An 18,119-nucleotide genomic window follows, 5' to 3' on the forward strand; every position below is an offset into this window, starting at 1 on the left:
AGAGAGCAAGAGAGCATAAGCAAGGGGGAGTGACAGAGGGAGGGAGAAGCAGGTTCACTACTGAGCAGGGGGCCCAAGTGGAAGATAAAATTAAAGGCTTCTGGGGTAGTACTACCCACTGCATTTGTTATTAATCCATAAAGTTAAGTATAGATATTGAGAGATTTAGAAATGCTTATAGCAATTTGACATTTTTGTTGTAATTTTTAAAACATCGATCCATGACAGATGGACGAAAAACTTCTAGGTAGTTTGATAGCACACAGTCTCTTGTCTGGATCCTTTACCAGCTGAGTGTCAGTCTGCTCCATTAGGAAGCCTTAACAAGCATGCCGTGGGGTATGGAACGTAAAAGCAGGTTATAGAATATTCTCTATTTATGTAGGAGTGTGGGGAAAATCGACCCCACTTCTCTCAGTAGTCCTTCTCTCAGTGTCTTGGGGGTAAGATTCAGAGAGGCAGTATCTTTCCCTTTATGCTTTATACACATGTATATTTTGGGTTTTGTAGTGTATGTACACTACCTTTATTGAAAAAGAAACAAGAAAGATCCTTGCTGTTTCAGGAAAAACAAAAAACCGGAAAGCAGTGCCCAGGTCACAGACTTTTCCAGTGGTGCTTCCTGACTTTACCATTTTGTCAGGACTGTTGTCAGATCATCACAGTCCTACACACGGCCCGGGGATGTGGGAGCTCACAATTTGCGTTGGCTGCTTTGCATCATTTTTAGAGGGGATCTTCAGAGTAAGAGAACAATTAAAATAGTGATAAAGCCCTGGGCAAGTGAACTAGGTCTGCTGTTGGTACTTATGTCCTTCCTTTCTTTGCATCTAAATGTCTAAATGTAATTGTTTACTACTTGTCTTCTTCAAAAGGTATGGTTTCCGGAAGCCACCATATGTAGAGCTGAAAGCTCGGCCAAAACTTGGAGAGAGAGAAGTGACTTTAGTTCATGTGACAGACTGGATAGAGAAGAAACTGGAACAAGAGTTTCAGGTAAACATGTGGTGTTTGTCTGGTGTGCGTTTCACCTGACTCTCAAAGCTCAGAGCAGAACAGAGGTTCTGAAGTTCATTTGGGTCAGGATCTTCTTTTGAGAAGCTAATGAAAGCTTTGGACCTTCATCCTAGGAAAGTACCTGTCATGATCGAACAGGCATAACATTTTAGGTCCAGTTTCAGAAATCCTGAACCTTATCCACAGAACCCTGTTAAATAATTCAGAGGAAACCCAAAAGGTGAGTCACTAAGCCAGAACTCATTCTCCATGTCTGCCTTGTTTTCTGTCACCAGAGCTAAAAGCAATGTAGTCGAGGCCCTGGGATGACTACTTCTACCAAATTTTTATCACATTCGAGGCACAGTTGTGTTTTGAGATTTTATGGATTGGCAAACAATTTACTTCATAATGCACTTCACCTTTTGAAGGAGACTAATTTTTGCCATGGTATACTTTGAGCTATTGCCTTTAAAAGTTTATATTTATAAATAAAAGCTTATATTTAAAGGCTATGGACTAACATTAACTGAAAACCAGTTTCTGTAAAGTTTAGTAATATCACCAAGTGGAAAAGTAATTTGAACCTTTAGTTTTTTCCTTTTCCTAGATCCTATAATAGGAATTAGAGGAGGCCATTTCTTTCAGGGGTATTGGGGTACAAGGAGCTAAAAGACAAGACAAAGGGACAGAGGTTGGCACCTGTTTTTGTTTGAAGATTTATTTATTGGGGGGGAGGGGAGAGAGAATCTCAGGCAGACTCCCTGCTGAGAACGGAGCTCATCTTGAAGTCCAACTCAAAGCTCCATCTCACAACCCTGAGATCACGACCTGAGCCCAAATCAGAGTTGGACACCCAATTGATTGAGCCACCCAGGCTTCTGGAAGCCACCATATGTGTTTTGCACCTGGTATTTTGAGGCAAGTTGGGAAGTTGATGGGTAATTGCTACCACTTCCCATAGCCACCTTTTTTTGCTTTCATAAGAGGGTATTACTGGAGACTTCATGAGTGCATTGCCAAAATTCACTTATGTAAAATTAGTTTATAAGCAGGATAGGCAAAGCACCATTACTATCAATCACTATTCTTCGTGTGTTCATTAGAGTAGGATTTCCTTCTTATATAGCTGTCTTGTTCGGGGGTGAAAAAACTTAGCTTACATTTTGTTGCTAAGATTTAAATGAATAAATTCACTTGGAGTATGTGTTCTGGACATAGTATTTGGAAATACCATGAGCAGGTTAAGCCATTTCTGTTAAAGTAATGGTGTTGAAGGTTGATGAATTCATGAGTAATGTCGCTATATGTCATGAAATCAAAGGCGCTTCTGCCTCAGAGCTGACTTACTGGGTTCTTGTATTCGTGTGCTGATGTGATTCAACTCTTTAAATGTGACAGGAGCTAGTTTAGAATGTATGTGAAAAGGTACTTTTAAAACTTATCTAAAAGCATTCTTCTACATGTCTCTTTCTTCCTTCAGAAAGTCTTTGTCATGCCAAACATGGATGATGTCTATATCCCTATAATGCACTCAGCCATGGACCCTCGCTCCGCCTCCTGCCTCCTCAAAGACTCACTGGTGGAGGCTGCTGATCAGTTGTGATGGGTGAAGATCCGACCTTCCCAGTATTAGATCTAGCTCAAGGTGTGGGGTTCTTGGCTGCCATCCGTGCTGTAGCACTGGCCCCTCCTCGTGCCACAGCTTCTGCCCTCTGCCTGCTGGTGCCCATTCCACTGTGACGTGTCGTCATTCCACGCATCTGGGAACTGGGGCCCAAAATGCCTTGCTGCAAAGCTTTGACTCAGCAAAGAAGACTGTGGAAGAGTCACCACAGTGGATCTGGAGGTTACAGATGACTCACACCATGGCTTTTTTGAGTCCACCAGTTTTTGTGGCAGCCAAAGAGCACAGTAAAAGCAAAGCTATACAGCTGGAAGGCTTTCCCCTTGCCTCAACTCCAAAGCTTTTCCTCAGGCGGCCAGTGCACAATGGAACGTTTCCTCCTAGTTTATAGGTGATACAGCCCTCCATACTTCCTGAATGTCAATTCAGGAATGTGTGGAGGGTGGGGAGTGGAATTTTGTGTGAACCATTTCATGGATGATAAAAAAGAGGTATGCATAGCAACTTTTTTCCTATTGTGCATTTTGGAAGCAAGTAGCCATAGAACATACACACACTAACATACTATCAGCTCGAGTGGGGACAGTGGGATTTATGTGAACATTAGGCAAAGCCATGAGATCAAACCATCCAAAGCCTTCTACCAATGAGGTACAATCACCTGGTTTCTAATCCCAAATGTTTTCCTGAGACACGAGCAGATGTGAAAATGTCAAATACTGCACATAATGGATTGAGGTGGGAGCAGAAAGCCAGAGCCATCTTTCTATCTGGCACTTCCTATGTGCTCTGTGCTTTATATAGGCATCTAAAATGCTTTGTTAATCTGATTTGTATTTTGAGGTTGCGGGCAGTTTCCTCCTCTGACAGCCAAAACAGAACTCTATCACTTTTGAGAGTCACGACCAAGTTTGCTCAACATTAAACACTACGTTATCTCAAAATTCATGTGACCTTTCTTTAATGTTGCCAACTTTATTTTGTGCATTTGTGTCAGAATCTTTAGTTTATAAGTTTGGGGCTCCCTAGGTATGTAATTTGCTTTGAGAAGTACTCTTTAAACACAATTTTTTATTGTTTAAAGCTGCATTCAACATCAGAACTACCGTGGATAACTTTTGATAACATCTGTGGACAAAGCTAATAGTGGTTTTTTAAACAGCACCTTGCCTGAACAGGACTTTAAAGATAAAGAAACTAATATATTGAAAAAGTATATTTGAACCCTTGATTACTTTAATTGCACCATTAAAACATTTGACTTAAATTATTTGATCATTCCAGTTGGTGTACTGTTTTCTAATTTCTCAATGTGTAGGCCAATTTGCCTGTCAGTCCGCATGTCTTGTTCACTGGTCTATAATTTTTGTGCAATAACTAAAGGCAAAGGACTAGATGCACTACTGTGTAAAGAGATTACACACGACTACCCTATTGCACTCAAATAGTATGTGGGGATTTACAATCGCTTGCTTTGTTTCACAAAATAAATATCTCAATGTCAAATACTAGATAAGCATCTAAGTTATTTTTGCTGAATCCTCCTTTTTAGATTAATAGGGAGAGGATAAACAAGGTGTACAGATCACTTGGGCACTCAAGCTGCCAAAGCAGCTTCCATTTCCTGGTATGATCACCAGATGGGTTTTCTAATATTAGGAGGTAGGTGTGATCTTCAAAGGATTTTAAAAACCTGAGGGCGACCGTCTTTGTTTCTGTGCTGGATTTTACACCCTCAATAGCCTAGTAATCCTGTTAACTTCGGATGCCCCAGTTATTACATGCCAAAGCAGGTTAAACACTGCACTTGGGCATCCTTGCCCGTCAACAGAGCTGCCTGGTACTCGAAGTTGCATATTTCACCCAAACCCAGAGGAGACCACCACCAATCATCCGGACCGGGAAGGACTGTGCATTTACTTAGGTGCCTGATGTGCCCGGCAATGCATAAGATCTACTTCATCTGAACTACCTTGTTTAGGCTAACTGGGCTAAACTGCAAAGCTTTTATTCCCATGCTTGGCACAGTATCCAGGTAAGCAGTTGACCCTAAATTGTAGTTTCTCGAAGTGGGTCGCTGCTACACCTTAACCAGGTGAGGTAACTTCATGGAAGCATTCAAGACTGAAACCAGTTCCCGTCAAGTATACAGCGGCCCTTCCAGCTGCTCACGGACAGCCCCCTCCCTCCCTCCCTCCAGAGGCCACCCACGCCGCGGTTAGCCTGCAGGTCTCGAAGACCACGGAGGCCAGGACTTCCAGGAAACATGCAGGGCCCTGAGTACCGGGGCCTAGAGGATCGCCGCGTCTGCCCGGGGCGTTTCAGCCTCGGCTTCAAGGGCTGAGGCTGGAGTCGCAAATCGCCCCCGCCCCACGCTCGCGTCCCCTGCAGGTGCCGCCGTGTCGCTCGCGGTTAAAAGGGCCGCCGGCGGGGGAACCGGGCGGCCCCAGTTATGCGCAAGCGCGTGCTCTGGCGCTGCAGCCTGACCCCCGGCGCCACGCGCAGGCGCGGCGGGGGCTCAAAGGCAGCGCGTCGGGACGACGAAGACGCTTAACACCAGCGCTGGATCAAACCATTTTATTGCGAGGCTTCGGGGTAAAGGTGGGCGGGGAGGAGGGCAGGAAGCTCCGACGTCCTCGGCCCAGCCGGAACCTGCAAGAACGAGAGCGGTGGTTAGCGGCTGCGCGCCCGCGGGCCTGCCCGTCTCCTGCCCGCCGCCGCGGAGGCCCGACTCAGACTGTAGTTCGCATCACCCGCGTCAGCAGTCTAACACGTGCATTTTTCTGGAATGTCATCACTGCAGGCCGCCCCCCGCGACCCACCAGGCTGCGGGCCGGCCCGCCGGGGCCCAACACAAACGCACCAGGCCGGTCCGGCGTCACAGTCCCCGAAAGGCCGAGCGGGGGCCTCTGGCTTCTACTTAAAGGAACTGACAGGAGGCGGTTGGGCGGGCTCTACCGGCTCTAGCCAATAGCAAGCCAGACTTCCGGTCACGTGCTGGTAAAGGGGCCTCAGGAGAGGCTGTCCTCGCTGAGTCCTCCAGAGTGTAGAGTGGTCACCTGCCAACCATAGAGACGGGCGTGAAAGAAGGGCCGCAAGGCGCGCTGTGTCCTAAATTGTGGATTTCTTTCCGTGCGTAAATCGGGTGCTCGTAATTAGCGTGTCTCTGTACGGTACACCGAAGGGAAGTTTGCAAACGGGACGCAGCTGGCGCTCACTTGTTTGAGATGTTCCGTGCCAGGAGCTAGGCGAGGAGCTGAGCGTACCTGGGTGGCAGCCTAACCTCGTTCCTGAATTGAAAACCTGTTTGGGTAAAAAAAAGAGCCTGTTTTTGAAAGTAGAGGGTGTGCAACCAAATCCTGTCTTTGTGACGAATTTGTGATACGATCCTCAGTTTGAGGAAAATGATATCAAAAAAAGTTATGACGATTAAGTAACGTCAGTTGCCTGGTGCATTCTGAGTGGTAAACAGTTGTGTTTATCTTTTTTAAAGGTTATTTACTAATTTGACAAGAGTACAAGTAGGGGGGAGCAGCAGGCCGAGGGAGAGGAGAAGCAGCAGACTCCCTTGCTGAGCAGGGAGCACAATGCTGGGCTGGAACCCAGGACCCTGGGATCATGACCTGAGCCAACGGCAGCCACTGAGCCACCCAGGCGCCCCCAAATCATTTTTTAAAGATTTTATTTATTTATTCATGAGAGCCACACAGAGAGGCAGAGACATAGGCCGAGGGAGAAGCAGGCCCCTGCGGGGAACCTGATGTGGGCCCGATGGCAGAACCTGGGGATTTCGGCCTGAGCCAAAGGCAGATGCTCAACCACGGAGCCACCCGGGTGCCCCAGAGAGAGAACCTTAAAGCAGAGTCTACATTCAGCACGGAGCCCAGCGTGGGGCTGGATCCCGTGACCCTGAAATCATGACCTCAGGAGTCGGATCCTTAGCCGACTGAGCCACCCAGGTGCCCCAGAATAATTGTTTTTAGAGGACTGCTGCGGGATCCGTGGGAGGCTCAGTGGTTTAGAGCCGCCTTCAGCCCAGGGCGTGATCCTGGAGACCCAGGATCGAGTCCCAGGTCCGGCTCCCTGCATGGAGCCTGCTTCTCCCTCTGCCTGTGTCGTCTGCCTCTCTCCCTCTCTGTCTACCATGAATAAGTAAATTAAATATTAAAAAAATAAATAAATAAAGGACTGCCGTGATGTGGGAAGCTTATGTGAGTGCAGCGCTTTAATAAATGCTAAAATACCCTATTGTGGAGGCACCAAGGAGAGAATGGCTAACTTTGGGAAGGTGAAAAGTACTTCCAAGTACTGAATTCATATTGAAAGTCAGGCACACTCTTCACCACCCTTCAACAAGGAAGGGGATGAGGGAGGTGTTAGGGGCACCCACCACCAGGCAGTGGAAAATTTTTTACTCAATTATGACTCTTCCAAAGCTTAATTAACTAGTAGTACTGACTGTTGACCAGAAGCCTTACGGATAACATAAATAGCCCGTGAACGGATATTTTGTGCATTGCATGTATTATATGCTACATTCTTACAGTAAAGTAGGAGAAAAGAAAATGTTATTAAGAAAATCATAAAGGAGAGGCACCTGAGCCGGTTAAGCATCTGAGTCTTGATCTCAGGGTGCTAAGATCAGCCTCACATGGGGCTCTCACTGGGTGTGGAGCCTGCTTGAGATGCTCTCTGCTCTCTCTGCTCCCTCTGCTCCTCCCCCTGCTCATGGACACTCTCTCCCTCTCTTCCTCTTAAGCTCCTAAAGGAAGAAAAAATACATTTGCAGTGCTATACGGTATGTATTGGAAAAAAAAGTGGACCCCTGCAATTCAAACCCATGTTCTTCAAGGGTCAACTGTGATGGCAAATGATATGGCCCTGCCCCGTAAGAGCTTGATCTACCCAGAGAGAGAACCGCAACTGGACTGTCACAATATCTGGCTTTCTTTATTTCCTCAATGTTCTCTTTGGGAGATCTTTTCCTTTTTTCCTCCTAATTTAATAAAGAAAATGTAATAAGAAGAGCATTTCAACCTGAGCTTGTAGTTGAAAAGTGCTCTTATTTTCATTATTTTCTACACAGTCTTTGGTTAAATTTAAAAATTACTCAAAAAAATTTTTAAAGGGATGCCTGGGTGGCTCAGTGGTTGATCACCTGCCTTTGGCCCAGAGTGTGATCCTGGAGTCCCGGGATCAAGTCCCACATCAGGCTCCCTGCATGGAGCCTGCTTCTCCCTCTGCTTATGTCTCTGCTTCTATTTCTCTCATGAATAAATAAATAAAATCTTTAATAAAATTTTAAAATTTTTAATTCCTCTATGACCCAAAGTAATTATTATTTTGACAAATGGTTTTATGACCTCTATGCAATCATTTTTATTGCTACTTAAATTTTTGTTATTATTTTCTATATTTATTACATTGTGGTACAGTTTCTACATTAGGAAAAGAATACGACTTTTCTTTGTGGCCTAGAATATGATCTATTTTTATAAGTGTTCCAGAGATTCTCAGGGCACCTGAGTAGCTCAGTCAGTTAAGCATTGGACGACTCTTGGTTTCAGCTCAAGGTCATGATCTCAGGGTCATAAGATCCAGCCCCAAGAAGGGTTCCAAGCTCAGCATAGAGTCTGCTTGAGATTCTCTCTCCATCTTTCCCTCTCCCTACCCTTCTGCCTACCCACAACCCTCCCTGCCCCCCACGCCCTCTGTCACTCCCTTCATCCCTGCCAGAGTGCACTCTTTCTCTCAAATAAATAAGCAAAATTTTATTTTATTTTTTTTTAATTTTTTTTTTAATTTTTTTTTTTTATTTATGATAGTCACACAGAGAGAGAGAGAGGCAGAGACATAGGCAGAGGGAGAAGCAGGCTCCATGCACCGGGAGACTGACGTGGGATTCGATCCTGGGTCTCCAGGATCGCGCCCTGGGCCAAAGGCAGGCGCTAAACCGCTGCGCCACCCAGGGATCCCAATAAGCAAAATTTTAAATAAAGAGGGATGCTTCAGTGGCTCAGCGATTGGGTGTCTGCCTTCAGCTCAGGGCATGATCCTGGAGTCCCAGGATCGAGTCTCACATCGGGCTCCCTGCATGGAGCCTGTTTCTCCCTTTGCTTATGTCTCTGCTTCTATTTCTCTCATGAATAAATAAAACCTTTTAAAAATATTTTTAAATAAATAAATATTCCATGGATTCTTGGAATGGAGATGTTTTCACTATCATGTACATTGACATGAAGTATTTATTAATTCAACCTTAATTGTGTTGTAATCATATTGTCCAAACATCTATCTATTTTATTCTTGATCAGGAGGGTATATGTACTGTCATTGACTGCGATTTGTTAAGATTATGTTTCAAGTATGAAATGCTGGGGAGGATGCAAAGCAACAAGAATTTTGCTCCATTATTATTTGGGAATGCAAAATAGTACATACATTTTGGAAAAGAATTTGCACAGTTTCTCATAAAGTCAACCTACCCAAGAAAAACAAAATTTTATGTTTACACACAATCCCTATACACAAATATTTATAACATTATTCATAATGCTTCCAAAGTGGAACTACTCAAAAGCCCTTCATTGGGTGAATCTTAAGCAATATTGTGGTACATCCATACAATTGAATGCTATCGGACCATAAAACAGAATGAATTATTGATACATGCAACACTTGGAAGTATCTCAGAGGCATTATGCTGCATGAAAGGGACCAGACTCAAAAGATGATATGATTCTATTTATATGATATTCTAGAAAAAAGAAGACTATGGGGGCGGTGTGCCTGGGTGTCTCATTCAGGTAAACATCTGCCTTTGACTCCGGTCATGATCTCAGGGTCCTGGGATGGATACCTGAGTCAGGCTCCTTTGCACAATGGGGAGTCTGCTTCTCTCCCTCTGCTGCTCCCTCTGCTTATACTCTCACACACACTCTCTCTCAAATAAATAAAATCATTTTAAAAATAGAGAACAATAGGAACTGAAACAGATGAAAGATTTTTCCAGGAATTGGAAGTGCAGGTGCATTTGACTACAAAGGTGCAGCAGGAGTGCATTTTTGAGGGTGATACAACTATTCTGTATCTTGATCATGGTGGTTACATGACTTTATGTATTTATCAAAATTCATAGAACTATACCCCCAGAAGGTTTCACTTTACAGTGTGACATTTAAAAATGAAAAATTAAAAAATTATGCTTCAGTCATTTTCCTTGATAACTTCTATTATTTGCTTTGTATATTTTGAGGCTATGTTATTTATCTCATTGCACTTTGTGGCTGATGATAGTCCATCATGGATTACATGTATCTATAAATATATAAATATAAATAACACTCCTATTTTTTGCCTTTAGTTCTATTTTGTCTTATATTAGCACTTCTACTTGTGTCTTCTTCTTGTTTGTGTTTGCTGATATAACTTTGCCCATCCTTTTATTTTTAACCTTTCTGTGTTATTTTATTTTCAGTGTGTCCTTTGTATGAGGTACATGGTTGGCTTATCATGGTTAACCCAATGTGACAATATTTACCTTTTAAGATTTTTAGTATGAAATGTCTCTGCATACAAAAGAGCATATATAACATATGTGTGGTTTGGAGATTATTAACAAATTGAACATTCATATACTCACCACTTTTAGAAAAATGACATCATCGATAGCTTTATTTTTATTTATTTATTTATTTATTATCAATAGCTTTAAAGCTCACTCTGCCCTTTCTCATTCCATTTCCCTCGCACACTCTCAGAGGAAACTACCATCCTGAGTTTGGAGTTTGTCTTGTTTCCTTTTTTTTCCTTCATATATTTATATATTATTTAATTTTGCTTGATCTTGAGCTTTATAGAAATAGAATATATATGCATCTTCTATGACTTACTATATTTATTACTTAATATTGGTGACATTCACATTGTATATATGCAGTCAGTAATTGTAGTAATGCAACCAGGTTCACTTCTGTGTAGCATCTCAGTACACAATTACATTGCACTTTACACATCTCTTTATGTCGGATGTTTAAAATAGCTACAGCTTTCATTATTGCAAATGAATCTGCTCTGAACATTCTTGTGTGTGTGCGCAAAAAAATTTCTTTGGGGTAGGTATATAGAAGCACAATTGCTGGGTGGTAACGTAGGCACATTTCCAACTTTCTAAATCATAACAAATAACTTCCCAAAGTGAATGCTCCACTTTGCATTGTGGCATTGGCCTACATCCTCACCAATTAGTGATATTGTCAGACTTTTCATACATGAATATAAAATGGTATCTCATTGTAGTTAACTTTTTAACGCACTTAATATATTTTTATACGACCATTGACCAATCAGCTGACAATCAGATTTTCTCTTCTGTTGTTGCTCTTTTAAAATTCAACTTTATAAAAAAATAAAAATGAATTTTTTTTGAAAAATAAAGTTGAATTTTATATTCAACTTTAGAGCTCCAGGGTGGCTCAGATGGTTAAGCATCTGCCTTCAGCCCAGGTCATGATCTTGGGGTCCTGGGATGGAGCCCTGAGGGGAGCCAGGGAGCACCCAGCAGGGAGCCTGCTTCTTTCTCCTCTCATGCTCTCTCAAATAAGTAAATAAAAAATATTTTAAAAATAAAATAAAATTCAACTTTCTATGGAATAAAAGGGACCCATATTAAGTGTCTGTTTCTCTGGTTTTTGTTTGTTTTTACAAATAGGCACATTTGCATGACCTTCCCCACAATCAAGACACAAAATTCTCATCGCTCCAAAATGCTTCTTTCCTGCTTCTTTGTAGTCAGTGCTCGCCCCTTCAATCACCAACTCAGGCAACCACTAGTCCATGATCTGTTATTACAGAATGCTTTTGCCTGTTTTAGATTTTCTTGTAAAAGATTCCTGCAATTGGTACTTTTGTGTCTGACTTCTGTCACTTAAACTAATATTTTTCATATTCATCCATGTTATTGTATCAGTAATCCAATCCTTTATGTTGCTGAGTAGGATTTCATTCTATGAATATGCCAGTTTGTTTTTCCATTCACATGTTTACAGAATTTGGGTTGTTTCCAGTTTGGGGCTATTATGAATAAAGCTATTAGGAACATCAGCGTAGAAGTCTTTTTATGGACATTTGCTTTCCTTTTAGGAGTGGAATTACTAGATCATGTGATAAGCATATATCTTTAACCTTATGAGAAACTGCCAATCTATTTTCCATTTTACATGCCCACCAGCAACGTATGAGAGTTCTAGTTACTTCAAATCCTAGTTATTGTCACTCATTCTAATGTTAGCCATTTTAGTAGAAATGTGATAATTCATGGTGGTTTTAATTTACACTTTTTAAAAACTTTTTTTTAAAGATTTTATTTATTTGAGAGGCAGAGAGAGAGAGCACATGTGCAGAGGGGCAAGGGGAGGGGCAGAGGGAGAAGCCAACTCCCTGCTAAGCAGGGAAACTGATGCAGGGCTTGATCCCAAACCCCTGAGATCATGACCTGAGCCGGAGGCAGACGCTTAACCCTGACTGAGCCACCCAGGTGCCCCTCATTTACATTTTTCTGATAACCAAAGATGTTGAACCTCTTTTCACATGACCATTACTATACCTCTTTTTATAAAGTGTTGAGATCTTTTGCCCACTTCTAAAATTGTTTTCTTACTAATGAATTATATGAATTCTTTAAATCCTTTTTCATATCTATGTGTTGTGAATATTTTGCCTTTTTATTTTCCTGTCTTTCAAGGAGGAGGCATTTTAAATTTTAATGAAATCCAAAAAAAAAAAAAAAAAAGAAATCCAATTTATTGATGGGTTTTAAGCAAGACAGTGACAGTCTGGTGGAGTTCAAGCTCCTTGTGACATCTCACAATCCAGATTTATCTCCCCTCTTGAGAATAACATGAGCTACTAATAAGGGAGTGCTTACCACAGGCAGGGCTTGACATTTTAACTCTAGTTCTCGGGACAGTCCTAAAAGGTAGGGAATGCTATTTCTGGTCTTTAGCTGTAAGTCCCAGGACAATCAGAACCAGGGCTCAGAGAGATTAAGTAATTTGTTTACATTTGCATAATTAATAGATGGCCAGGCAGAGCTGGGATTTGAACTCATAACAATTTGATTTTTTTAAAATATTTTATTTATTTATGAGAGACACAGAGAGAGAGAGAGGGAGGCAGAGACATAGGCAGAGGGAGAAGCAGGCTCCATGCAGGGAGTTCGACGTGGGACTCGATCCTGGGAACCCAGGATCCCACCACTGAGCCACCCAGGCGTCCCCTAACAATTTGATTTTAAAGCTTATGCTCCTTGATCACTACACCATGCACCCTCCTAAGGGCAAAACTTTGTTTTAGCCAAAACTATTCCTTGTTGTCTGAGAAGGCTGAGTTCATCCAACATACATACCTACACATTTCACTTTTGAGAGAGGGCCACTAACCTCCCACACCATGAACTACCCAGTGAACTAAGGGACCAGGAGCAGGAGGAGTGGTGGGGAGTCCTAACTCAGAACAGTAGGAAGGCCCAGATGTTATACAGAGTAGCTAAGACCCGAGGCCCTCGGGGGAGAGTCAAGGAGGGTACTGAATCTGGGAGGGCCTGAGGTGAATGTGGAACAGGGCTCCTGGGAAGTGAGAGGGACACCAGCATGTAGGGATGAAAGATGGAGAAGACCAAGAACACTGTCTAGAACAGTCATCTAGCCAGCATTGTGACTTGCTCGTATGGTTGCCATCGGTGTGTATGTGTGGAGGGAGGTGATGTGTGGAAGCTGAAAGGGACCCAAATCATCCCATTGTGTGATTTCCCTCAACTTTCCTCTTCTCTACCTCAACATAACACAACCCTTGAGACCCTTCTCTCTGGTCTCAGAAGATGTGGCCTCTCATTCACTTTCTTTTTCAAGAAACACTTTAAGAGTCCCCCTTCCATGCTTGATCCAGTTCTGGGATCGGGCAATATGAATGTCGAGCAAACAGTCCCTATCTTCAATTAGTCCACCGGGTAGTTGAGGGTGAAAAGAAAACCCCTACATTTTCTGCACTTCATGTCCCTCTTTAAACCTCCTTCAACCAGTCTTCTTCAGAGTACAGGTGTAGGTGAGGAAGAGAAAAGGAGAAAGAGGGATGCCTGGGTGGCTCCGCAGTTGAGTGTCTGCCTTTGGCTCAGGGAGTGATCCTGGATTTCTAGGATCAAGTCTCACATTGGGCTCCTTGTGGGGAACCTGCTTCTCCCTATGTCTGCCTCTGCGTGTCTCTCATTAATAAATAAATATTAAAAAAGAAAGAAAACTACTGAAGGTTGGCCGTGGGCCAGGTGTGGTCATTTGCATTGCTGATTTAGTCCTCCTAGAAATGCTGAGCCAGCATTTTAATCAGGGTTTATTGGTTTGGAGTGAGGAACCCAACTTAAACTAGCTGAGGTAAATGGGGGAAGGTCTGGTTAAATAGGGGAGGTGGGGCTGGGCAGGCCAATCCCAAGCCAACTCCAATTAGAATGTAAGCTTGTCCGGGGCACCTTGACTGCATCTGTGCTTTTCTCGTCAACTTCCTTTTTTTTTTTTTTTTTTTAATTTTTATTTATTTATGATAGTCACAGAGAGAGAGAGGCAGAGACATAGGCAGAGGGAGAAGCAGGCTCCATGCACCGGGAGCCCGACGTGGGATTCGATCCTGGGTCTCCAGGATCGCGCCCTGGGCCAAAGGCAGGCGCTAAAACGCTGCGCTACCCAGGGATCCCTCTCGTCAACTTCTTTCTTTTCTATTGGCTTTCTACTGGATGGGCCTCATACCTCCGGCTTGGCCACTAGAAAGGCAATGAGTTTCTTTTCATGCCTCTAGTTGGAGTCAGAATGGGTAGAAGCCTACTCATGGGTCACGTGAAGGTGGCCAGATGGGTGGCTGTTTTGCTTAACTAATACTGCATATCCAAACCACTCCATAAGTCAGGAATGAAAACATCAGCCATGGTTATTATCTCTTACAAATTGTGTGAGTTAACTAGGCTCAGCTGGGAAATTCCTCCATTTTACGTGGTGTTCGCTGAAGACACCTAGGCGCTTGACTGGGCTGGAACATCCAAGGTGGCTCACCCAGATGGCAGACAGTAGGAGTTGGCCCCCCGCACTGGGAGCTCAGCTGGAGCTGTTAATTAGAGCAACTCCATTCCTCCATGTGGCCTGTGTGTGGCTTGGGCTGCTCCCAACATAGCAACCACATTCCAAGAAGGAGTGTCCCCAAAGTGAGGATTCTAAGAGGAAGGAAATGGAAGCTGCCAGGCCTCTTAAACCGGAGCTGGTAAGTAAGTCCCTGAATGTCACCTCTGGTCAAGACCAGTCACAGAGCCAGTTGGGATCCAAAGGAGGAGAAACAACTCTTTAAATTTAAAGTTTTTATTTTCTTACTTTTTTTTAAGATTTTACTTTTAAGTACTCTCTACACCCAATATGAGGCTGGAATTCACAATCCTGAGATCAAGAGTTGCATGTTCTACCGACTGAGCCAGCCAGGTGCCCTGAAACAGCTCTATCTTTTGATGTGAAAAGCAGCATGTGCATATGGGGGGAAGGGGCAGAGAGTGTTGTTTAGGGGACCATCTTTGAAAATTAGCTACCACAATAGAGTGACCTGATAGGCCCAGCCTGGTAGGTGCCCACTAGGAGACAGTCAACAGGTCTGTACACCACCTAGCATATCAGCTCCTCTTGCAAGACTGGCCCCGATTCTTGTTCGCTTGCTCCCTCTGCCATCCTAGCAGTGAGAAGAGCCCCTTGAACATGGCTAATGTTTGATGAACTATTCCTTCTTCTCCATCTTATGCATGTAATTGCACCAGTCAAATGCTTTCCATTCTGCCCTGGCAAGGTCTCTTGTGTCTAACTTGTTCCCACTTCCTTTTCTTGCTCTAATTAAGACCAAAGTGAGCCTTGTTAACAATGCCCTAATAGTCTCTCAAATGCCTATCTTTTCCCCTGACTCTCCCCTGACACCCAGCTTCAGTCCTGACACTGTTTCCTAGTGGACAAAGCCCAGCCGGACATCGGCACCCCACTGGCCCATCCTGCCTGCCTTTCCCCCCACATTGCCCACTGCTCTCCTGTGTGGAAGCCAAGCACAAGCTCACTGAGGAGTCAGCTTGGGCTCCCATGAAGCCACACGGTGTCCTCTCTTCCTCATGCCTTCGTTCTGACCTCCTCTTCCCTTGCCAAATCCGCGAGGACTCAGCACAGGAACCACTTCTTCCATGAAGCCCCCCTGCTCCTGCTCTATCCATCTGACTCCCTTCCTTCCACCGATCCATTGCTCTCTTGAACACCATAGCTCTGCTTCTGAGTTACTCCTGCTTTCTCAAACTCTTCACAGTCAGCCTTTCATGGTGCTCATCTCTGTGCATGTCTTAACACTTTTGCCAACCTGCAAACTCCATCATAGTCCCCTCGTGGCACCAATCCTTTGTGCTCAGAAGCCCTTGGCCATATTTGTTAAAAGAATGAATGAATGAGTAGTCATCAACCGTGTGGAAGTCAGAGATGAAGTCATCTGCAAAAGGAAGCTGACTAGATTATAACTAAGATTGCCTTCTGCTCTGAAATCTGGTAATGTCTGTGAATGAGATCTAGGGAGAAAGGAGAGAGAGTAGGTAAGGTCTACCTATTAAGCTGTGCGAAACAGAGTCTGGAGGGAGGAAAATGAGCCAGAAAATGGTAATATCCAGAGAGGGAAAGTTCATAAAGGAGAACTGTTAACACATCTGAAGAGAGGCCCAGGGAAAAGTAGATGAAGCATGGCCATTGGGATTTCACAAGAGGAAGAATGTTTATGAGCTGCCTGAAGGAAGTTCCAGAGAGTTCTGTGGAAATAAGCCAGACCCCAGGGGAGTAGGAGGGACTGGCCAGTGAGGAAGTGGAGGCATTTTGAGAGGACAGCCATTTTCACACTAGTGCTGCATTGACCTTTTGAGAATATTAATATATGATGAACGGTGATCCTGTGGGTGCTTCCCCATGGTGGCACACGGACTCAGTACAACCGTGTGAGATCCGACAGCTCACAGGCAAGTGAACAGATAATCAGTCAGGATTAGACTGAATTCTCTCACAGAGCAGAATTCCCAGGAGGAAGCTCACTCTTCTCTCCCAGATGGCTGCTCTCTTATTCACATTCCTTTGCACAAGCCCCAGAGGAGGCCAGGAGGCTTACGTGTTCTTTGAGGCGATGCCCCTCATCCTCACATATTTGGATGAATTTCTGGTTGTTATCAGTACTCCAGGGAAATGCCAAGCTGGGCTGCTAACTATATTTACAGGTCACATAAGGGCACCTTGTCATGATGCTGTGGGACGAGCAAGGATAATAAGCACCTAATGGGGGACCATGTTATAGCATCTGGGGTGGACCAGACAAACTCAGGCAAACTCTGACGTCATGCAGGTAGCTGGGTCCTAAGCCAGGTCATGCCTCTTGCTAGCTGCACGTTACCCCACCAGATGGTTAACCCTTTAACATTTCCACGTGCCATTTGTAAGACGGGGTGAACAACACCTACCCCTGGACCTACCATGCAGGTACCATGAGGTGATCCCACAAAGCATGTACCTGCGCGTTTCCAAACAATAGCAAACAGCCAGTAATTCACTAGTGATAATAAGAAACGTTCCCAGGGACGCCTGGGTGGCTCGCTGGTTGAGCAACTGGCTCAGGTCATGATCCTGGGGTCCTGGGATCGAGTCCCACATAGGCTCCCTACGAGGAGCCTGCTTCTCCCTCTGCCTGTGTCTCTGCCTCTCTCTGTGTGTCTCTCATGAATAAATAAAATCTTTTAAAAAAAGAGAGAAAAAGTTCCCCTTTGTGATACAAGAAAGCACTCAGTGAGCTGGCTTCTGTGGTAAAGAGAAGTTCTTCAGACTAGTGTCACAGTCTTTTCAAATCCAGTCATCCTGGAACAGGAAGAACCAGAGTTCTGTTTACCTAAAAGCAACTGCCCACAGTGACAAGGGCTTTACTTAAATTTCCCTCAAATGGCAGGACACGAAGGAGATAAAAATTTCACTTGCTACCAGAGACTCTTGCCTCATTGTTTTTACTTATTCTGGAACTACCCGACCCACGCTGAAAGTTCAAGTCCGCTTGTAAGTGGCAGCAGCAGCAGCAGCAAGATCACAAAAAAAAAAAAAAAAAAAAAGTCAACTTATTCTAATAAAGACGCTGTTCCCTTTGAGACGTTCCTGGAACTGCCAACCATGGCCTTTCTTTGTGGTTTTACCATTTTTTCCTTTCAAGAATCCTTCAAGAGAAAGACAAATATGATTTCACTCATATGTGGAATTTAAGAAACAAAACTGATGAACATAGGGGAAGGGAAGGAAAAATAAAACAAGACGAAAACAGAGGGAGACAAATCATGAGAGACTCTCAACTCTAGGAAACAAACTGAGGGTTGCTGGAGGGGAGGTTGGGGGGAATGGGGTAACTGGGTGATGGGCATTAATGAGGGCGT

At 43.9% G+C, this 18,119-nt stretch overlaps 1 protein-coding gene and 2 non-coding genes across 3 annotated transcripts in view; 1 reads left to right on the forward strand and 2 right to left on the reverse strand.

The window, feature by feature from the left end:
• The window catches only part of TEX2 (testis expressed 2), a 101,546-nt gene extending 97,417 nt beyond the window's left edge, over window positions 1-4,129 (forward strand). The window contains 2 exon segments of the mRNA XM_038546863.1: window positions 876-996; window positions 2,480-4,129. Coding sequence (XP_038402791.1) covers window positions 876-996; window positions 2,480-2,602 — 244 coding nt within the window. The 3' untranslated portion in view covers window positions 2,603-4,129.
• Window positions 4,130-5,020: 891 nt separating this feature from the next.
• Window positions 5,021-5,154, reverse strand: LOC119873504. Its single transcript, XR_005365096.1, has one exon. It is a non-coding gene; the product is annotated as a small nucleolar RNA SNORA76 (small nucleolar RNA).
• A 199-nt stretch (window positions 5,155-5,353) lies between these two features.
• LOC119873488 lies at window positions 5,354-5,424 on the reverse strand. Its single transcript, XR_005365077.1, has one exon. It is a non-coding gene; the product is annotated as a small nucleolar RNA SNORD104 (small nucleolar RNA).
• Between the last annotated feature and the right edge of the window lie 12,695 nt (window positions 5,425-18,119).

This window comes from Canis lupus, chromosome 9 (genome assembly GCF_011100685.1).
Source record: "Canis lupus familiaris isolate Mischka breed German Shepherd chromosome 9, alternate assembly UU_Cfam_GSD_1.0, whole genome shotgun sequence".
Classification (NCBI taxonomy): Eukaryota; Metazoa; Chordata; class Mammalia; order Carnivora; family Canidae; genus Canis; species Canis lupus.